The sequence below is a fragment of the Oryx dammah genome, unplaced genomic scaffold (assembly GCF_014754425.2).
Source record: "Oryx dammah isolate SB20612 unplaced genomic scaffold, SCBI_Odam_1.1 HiC_scaffold_22, whole genome shotgun sequence".
Lineage (NCBI taxonomy): Eukaryota > Metazoa > Chordata > Mammalia > Artiodactyla > Bovidae > Oryx > Oryx dammah.
This window is the reverse complement of record NW_024070206.1, coordinates 47,964,395-47,972,722: the sequence shown is the minus strand read 5'-3', so window position 1 is coordinate 47,972,722 and position 8,328 is coordinate 47,964,395. Positions and strand designations below refer to the sequence as shown.

The window sequence follows — 8,328 nt, the reverse complement described above, 5'->3', positions numbered from 1 at the left end:
TTACTGAAGAAATGAAAAGAGAAATCAAAAAACTTCTAGAAACAAATGACAATGAGAACAGGACAACTCAAAACCTATGGGATGCAGCGAAAGCAGTTCTAAGAGGGAAGTTTATAGCAATACAATCCTACCTCAAGAAACAAGAAAAACATCGAATAGACAACATAACTTTGCACCTAAAATAATTGGAAAAAGAAGCAACAACAACAACAAAAATTAATAGAAGGAAAGAAATCATAAAGATTCAAGCAGAAATAAATGAAAAATAAATGAAAGAAGCAATAGTAAAGATTAATGAAGCTAAAATCTGGTTCTTTGAGAAGATAAACAAAATTTACAAGCCTTCAGCCAGACTCATCAAGAAAAAAAGAGAGAGAAATCAAATCAACAAAATTAGAAATGAAAAAAAAAGAGGTTACATCAGACAATGCAGAAATACAAAGGATTATGAGACTATTATGAACAACTATTTGGCAGTAAAATGGATAACCTAGAAGAAATGGATAGATTCTTAGAAAAGTTCAATCTTCCAAGACTGAACCAGAAAGAAATAGATATTGTGAACAACCCAATCACAAGGATTGAAGTTGAAGCTGTGAGAAAAAAATCTCCCAAAAAACAAAAGCCCAAGACCAGATGGCTTCACAGGAGAATTCTCTCAAACATTTAGAGAAAAGCTAATGCCATCTTTCCAAAATGCTTTCAAAAAATTGCAGAGCAAGGAACACTTCCAAATTAATTCTATGAGTCCACCATCACTCATACCAAAACCAGATGAAGACAACACACACACACACAAAAAAAAAACTACCAGCCAATATCACTGATGAACATAGATGCAAAACTCCTCAACAAAATTTTAGCAAACAGAATTCAGCAACACATCCGAAAGCTCATACACCATGATCAAGTTGGGTTTGTTCCAGGAATTGCAAGGAATCTTCAATACACATAAATTTATATTAGCAAATTGAAAGATTAAAACCATATGATCATCTCAATAGATGTAGAAAAAGCCTTTGAAAAAATTCAGCACCCATTTATGATTAAAATTATTCAAAAAATGGGCATGGAAGGAACCTATCTCAACATATTAAATGCCATATATGATAAGCCTACAGCAAACCTTATTCTCAATGGCAAAAAAAATGAAAGCATTCCCCCCCTAAGATCAGGAAAAACGCAAGGGTGTCAACTTTCACCACTATTATTCAACTTGGTTCTGGAAGTCCTAGCTACAGCAATCAGAGAAGAAACATAAATAAAAGGAATCCAGATCGGAAAAGAAGTAACATTCTCATTGTTTGCAGATGACATGATACTGCACATAGAAAACCCTAAAGATGGTATCAGAAAATTACTAGAGATAATCAGTGAATTTAGCAAAGTTGCAAGGTACAAAATCAATACACAGAAATCACTTTCATTTCTATATACTAACAATACAGAAAGTAAAGTCACTCAGTTGTGTCTGACTCTTTGCGGCCCCATGGACTATAGCTCACAAAGTTCCTCCATCCATGGAATTTTCTAGGCAAGAGTACTGGAGTGGGTTGCCATTTCCTTCTCCAAGGGATCTTCCCCACCCAGGGATCGAACCTGGGTCTCCCTCATTGTGGGCAGAAGCTTTACCGTCTGAGCCACCAGGGAACGTCATGTACTAACAATAAAAAACCAGAAAGAGAAATTAAGGAATCAATCCCATTCACCATTGCAACAAAAAAGAATTAAATGTCTAGGAATAAACTTACCTAAGGAGACAAAAGAACTGTACACAGAAAATTATAAGACAGTGATGAAAGAAATCAAAGACAACATGAACAGATGGAGAGATATTCCATGTTCCTGAGTAGGAAAAACCAATATTGTGAAAATGACTATATTACCAAATGCAGTCTACAGATTCAACGAGATCCCTACCAAATTACCAACGGCATTTTTCACAGAACTAGAACAAATGAATTTGTTAATTCATTCAGATGAATTCCACAATTCATATGGAAATACAAAAGACCCCGAATAGCCAAAGCAGTCTTGAGGAGCTGGAGGAATCAAGCTTCCTGGCTTCAGATTGTACTACAAAGTTACAGTTATCAAAACAGTATGGTACTGGGACAAAAACAGAAATAGAGACCAATGGAACAAGATAGAAAACCCAGAAATAAACCCATGAACCTATGGGCACCTTATTTTTGACTAAGAAGGCAAGAATGTGCAATGGGGCAAAGAACAACCTCTTCAATAAATGGTGCTGGGAAAACTGGACAGCTACATGTAAAAGAATGAAATTAGAACACTTCCTAACACCATACACAAAGACAAACTCAAAATGGATTAGAGACCTAAATGTAAGACTAGAAACTACAAAACTCTTAGAGGAAAACATAGGCAGAACACTAGATGACATAAATCAAAGCAAGGTCCTCTATGACTCACCTCCTAGAGTAAAGGAAATAAAAATAAAAGTAAACAAGTGGGACCTGATTAAGCTTAAAAGCTTTTGCACAACAAAGGAAACTATAAACAAGGTGAAAAGACAACCCTCAGAATGGGAAAAAATAATAGCAAATGAAAAAATTGACAAAGGATTAATTTCCAAAACATACAAGCAGTTCATACAACTCAATGCCAGAAAAAAAAAAAAAAACTGGGAGAAAGATCTAAACAGACATTTCTCCAAAGAAGACATACAGATGGCTAACTGCCAGGAGCCAGCACACAAGATCCCACCCATGACAAGGTCATGAGAAGAAGACCTGACAAGCAAGGCAGATCAGGACTCCAGGGATTTCGAAAAGCTGCCCTGGCACTCACCTTAAATATGATATCTGTCTTTCTGATGCTTGCTATACTAGACTGCTCCTTAATTTCTGTAACACAGGCAGAGGCCTTCCCCAATCTCTTTCCAAACAGAATCAACTTCAAACTTTAATCAATATATCCCCTGGACGGTGGCATCCTATAAGATTATCTGGGACGAGAAGAGTATTTCAATCTAAATCCCTTTTAGCTAGTATTTTAGTTTGCTTGACAAATGTATTTATGCCTTTGGTACTAATGCACATAATTGTTCACAACACCTTAAACATAAAAAGCATGAAAAACCTGAAAACACAAAAGGCCCTAATAGGCACAGAGCCCTTCGGGGGGTAAGGAAGCCCTATAGAGAACATAGAAAATATTATTCTATAAAGTTGTTACTGGATCAATGTTTCCTTGCTGTGTTTTTGCTCTTAATGTGCTGAGGTTGTACAATAAAAACTATTGTTAATATAGTTAGGAATTTAAAAAACAGGAACTTAGCCCTAGTGTGAAAACAATAAGACAATTGTTAATTTTAGCCAAGAGTATAAATTTAGCTAGTGACTTCTGCAAAAGAACTGACCTTTATGTTACATTTCTACTATGTTGCAACCTGCTGTACCTTTACCCTATGAGACTGCAACTTTTCTGTTTTATCTTAAGCTCAAGCCCAGAAGATAATGCACAAAGATCCACTATGGAAAAGACTCTCATAAACAAAGAAGTATGCAGAAAACATCCTGGGTTTCGTAAAGGGCAAACTGATGTAATGTTAGACTAACTCTGTATGCTTAGCTCTCATTTCCCTTTAGAAATGTACTAACTAGGGTATAAAAATTACTGTGAAAAATAAAGCTGTGGCAGCAGAATAGCAGACTCTGCTTCACACCCTAGTCTGCTCGCTCGCTCTCTCTCTCTCTCTCTCTCTCTCTCTCTTTCTTTGCACTTGCCTACACCGTTCATCCTGAGGGTACCCCTGGATCCTGCCGAGGCTGGACCCTGGCAAGTGGCACCCGAACAGGGACCCGAAGGTAAGCCCCCCATTGTCCAGTTTTCAGAATGGCTAGGACCCCACTAGGGTGCTGCAGGCCCCCCTGTGTAAGAAAGGTAGGGTAAGACAAGTGGGTAGGATTGAAACTTCTTTTCACGTTTAAGAGACAGCTAAGATGGGCAGCAGTGAATCAAAGGAAAGACAACTTTTTATTGAGGTTATATTACAGTTGTTAAATAAAAGAGGTATTAAAGTAAAAAAGGCTAGTGTTCAATCTTTTTTCATGTTTGTACAGGAGCAATGTCCTTGGTTTCCGGAAAAGGGCACTGTTAGATACTTGGGAGAAGGTTGGAAAAAATTTAAAAAAATACCCTGGTGGCTCAGATGGTAAAACGTCTGCCTGCCATACAGGAGACCCAGGTTCGATCCTTGGGTTGGGAAGATCTCCTGGAGAAGGAAATGGCAACTCACTCCAGTATTCCTGCCTGGAGAATCCCAGGTACAGAGGAGCCTGGTAGGCTACAGTCTATGGGGTCGCAAAGAGTCAGACACGACTGAGCGACTTCATTTTCATTTCATTTCATACCTTGCACGGACCAGAAAAGATTCCTAATGAAACCTTTTCTTTATGGAACATGATTAGAGATGCTTTAGACCCGCTTCATGAATCTAAAAAAAATAAAAGTTAAAGGGGAGGAAAAAGATACTGATTCCAAACTGAGTTATCAACAGCTAAGGGAGATGCTGGCTGCCATGAACACCAATAGTCATTTAGAAAGCAGAGATGAAAAGGAAGAACAGCTTTCGTCCCAAGATGAAAAAGATTTAGAAGAAGCAGCAGCTCGCTATCATTCTGATGAAGATTGGTCCTTTTTTGCTAAAAATGCTCCTAAAAGTCTAAGAGATACATCTCCAATTAGGCCTTCTGTAAAATTTATATTTTACAGAAATATATAGTAAAATTTATAGTTTACTTTCTTGTAATATTGTATTATATTGTATATTGTGTTATATAATTATATAATATATATTGTATAATTGATATATATATCATATGTCATAATATATAAATATAATATAAATATAAATTTATATTTAAATCCATGGTATCCAATGGTAATTGTATATATGATTATGTGTGTAATTATAATTATATATATAATATGTGTATAGTTTATATGTTTTATATGTATACATATGTATATATATGTGTGTATGTATATTATATAATTGCATATATATGTATATATAATATAATGATTATATATATAATGGTAATGGAAAACATATGGTATGATTTATATTTATATAAACATGGTCATTTATATATAATAAATAGATTAATAAATATATAGATTTATTATATATAGAGAGAGAATTTATATTTTACAAAAATTTTACTATATCTAAACTATATTTAGATATAGTTCCCCTCACCAGATTCTACAACATGCTCTTTTTGTAATGAACAATCTAAACACTGATTCATCTGGGGTTACTACAATACTCGACATTGGAGTCCAGAACAACAAAGTACAAAACCCTTGGTTAAATGGAAAGATCTTTCAGGACAATGGAAGGGTCCTGACCCATTGTTAACCAGCGGCCGAGGATATGCTTGTATTTTTCCCCAGGGTGCTAAATCACCAATTTGGATCCTCGACAGACTGACTCACCATGTCACAGTCCCCCAGACATCCAGTTCCCCCATTGCTTCAACCACAAAAGAGGAAGGGCACTCCTCTTTCCCTGCCTCCACCGTCCACCTGGAAAGTCCAGCAGACTCTAAGACAACCGGCAGCAGAGATCCCGGAAGAACAAATGGTAGAACCACCCATTAAGCAGATGTCACGGCTTTACATAAAAGACCATGATCCCCCTATTCCTTTACGCCGCAGGAAACCACCAGGACGTCCTGCGCGGGCAACTCAACAAGCCTCCCTACCCACGTGGGGGCAAATTAAGTCACTCTGCCACCAAGCTCAGGGAATAGCTTCTCTACAGGGATCTTCAGCCTCTCCTGAAAGGGTTTTTATTGCTATGCTTGCTTTACTTTCCTGCCAGGTAAGCGCCTTCTCAATCACTCCAGAAAATTACTGGGCGTATTTCTCTGATCCCCTGACCTTCCAAGTAGTTACTTGGAACAGTAACGCTATATGGGTCCACACAAACCAGCCTCATCTCTTGGAAAGATCCTACACTTTCTATGATAAAGATCGTTATCCTATTAATTTTAATTATGCCTTTAGGGGATTAACAGATGATCTTCCTGTTTGCTTTAACTTCCCCATTAGCCATACAAAAAACTTCATTACTCCCACTAAAGAGGGATGTATTAGAGCCTCCAAAAAGGCAATTCTGACAGATTCCCAAGCATCAGAATTTACATATGAAAAAAGTGGATCGGTCAGTTTGGGTATTACAAGCTCGTATGACCCGGGGTCCTTGACCCCTGTGAATCCTTGTTCCTTAACGCACCACCAAAATATCCAAATTGTGTTGATGTTGCTCCTTCAGACATCATATGGAAAACTATTGACAACCACCTAGGATACCCGGTATAGAAATCTTGTACTTACAATTCAAGAATAGACTATAGAATACCAGGAGGTGGAAAGTATTCGGTACAAGACTGGAGCAATCCAAACCCAAGTCAAGATCCAAAATCTGTCCATGGCTATACCACTAAATTTAGTAATTAAAATGATCATTCCGTCCCATGGCCATTGGCGGCCAAGAGATGGCATCATAATCAATTTGTTCCACCCATGTTGTCCTATACAGCTAAGGGCAAGACCTTTTGGCAGCCAGAAATTTGGAAAGCCCTTGCTGCCACCTCTCTTGTCACCCTATCCCGGCCAGAAAATGACTCTACCTATTCTGTACTTGCCTGCTTACCCTCCCCTTACGTTTTTATATTCACTAATGACTCCAAAAGGCTTCATATACAGATGAACTACTCAGGAGGACCAAATATAGTCTACTGTAAACAATGCATGCTTTCATCCTGCCTAACCCCTCAATATAATATTTGTTCCTTTGTGGTTTTGCGATGCCCACCTTACCTTATGGTGCCCGTCACAGCAAGTACCTATTGGTTTGACAATTATGGTCTAGCTGTTCTACAACAACTACAAGATTTAATGCAATCCTGATGGTTTGTAGGGCTACTTATGTTAGGGATTTCAGCTTTAATAACAGCAATTACTTCTGTTACTGTGGCAGCAATATCATTGACTCAACAGGTACATACTGCTCAATATGTCAATACTATGTCCAAAAATGTTTCTTTAGTCCTACCTATGCAAGAGATTAAAGATAGGATATTAGAAATAAAGGTAGATGCCCTAGAAAAAGCAGCCATGCATATTGGAATTGAATTACAGGCTTTAAAACTAAAGCTAACATTATCCTGTCATGCAGACTATTGGTGGATCTGTGTAACACCCCTAAAAGTAAATGATACAGATTATAATTGGAAAAGGATTAAAAATCATATTTCAGGTGTATGAAATAGCTCCAGCATTAGTTTTGATCTAGGAAAGCATAATGACCAGATAAGAACCCTAAAACATTCCTGTCTAGAGTTTACTATTGCAAGGGCTGCTAATGATTTTTTTTTGTACCTTCTCTAACTTTATTACTGGAAAAAATATCCTATCAGCTATCTTCACTTATGTTGCTGTAGCAGTATTAGTCCTCCTTCTCATTATAATCTTTTCTTGTATTGTCAGAACTCTCCAACAGAGCACTCAGAAGCTCGCGACTGAGATCCAATGGTTGTCTTAAAAAATAAAAAAAGGGGGAGATGCCGGGAGCCAGCACACGAGTTCCCACCCATGACAAGGTCATGAGGAGAAGACCTGACAAGCAAGGCAGATCAGGACTCCAGGGATTTTGAAAAGCTGACCCGGCACTCACCTTAAAGATGATATCTATCTTTCTGATGCTTGCTATACTAGATTGCTCCCTAATTTCTGTGACACAGGCAGAAGGCCTTCCCCAATCTCTTTCCAAACAGAATCAACTTCAAACTTTAATCAATATATCCCCTGGACAGTGGCATCCTATAAGATTATCCAGGAAGAGAAGAGTATTTCAATCTAAACCTCTTTTTGCTAGTGTTTTACTTTGCTTGACAAATGTGTTTATGTCCTTGGTACTAATGCACATGATTGTTCACAACACCTTAATCATAAAAAGCATAAAGAACATGAAAACACAAAAGGCCCTAATAGGCACAGAGCCCTTCGGGGGGTGAGGAAGCCCTATAAAGAACATAAAAAATATTATTTTATAAAGTTGTTACTGGATCAATGTTTCCTTGCTGTGTTTTTGCTCTTAATGTGCTAAGGTTGTACAATAAAAACAATTGTTAATATAGTTCAGTTCAGTTCAGTCACTCAGTCGTGTCCGACTCTTTGTGACCCCATGAATCACAGCACGCCAGGCCGCCTGTCCATCACCATCTCCCAGAGTTCACTCAGACTCATGTCCATCGAGTCAGTGATGCCATCCAGCCATCTCATCCTCTG

General features: G+C 37.7%; 1 protein-coding gene across 1 annotated transcript; it reads left to right on the top strand.

The window, feature by feature from the left end:
- The first annotated feature begins 5,228 nt into the window (after positions 1-5,228).
- Positions 5,229-7,914, top strand: LOC120880910 (pyrin domain-containing protein 3-like). The gene is made up of 2 exons (XM_040264328.1): positions 5,229-5,857; positions 7,528-7,914. Exons 1-2 carry the CDS (start codon positions 5,471-5,473, stop codon positions 7,561-7,563), a joined length of 423 nt encoding a protein of 140 aa, XP_040120262.1. The 5' UTR covers positions 5,229-5,470; the 3' UTR covers positions 7,564-7,914.
- Positions 7,915-8,328: the final 414 nt, after the last annotated feature.

Bases quoted from the DNA above. Each gene is read 5' to 3' on its own strand.
- LOC120880910 (XM_040264328.1), top strand. From the start codon at position 5,471: ATGTCACAGTCCCCCAGACATCCAGTTCCCCCATTGCTTCAACCACAA. The intron at 5,858-7,527 runs GTAAGCGCCTTC...TTGTATTGTCAG, and splicing joins TTGCTTTACTTTCCTGCCAG to AACTCTCCAACAGAGCACTC.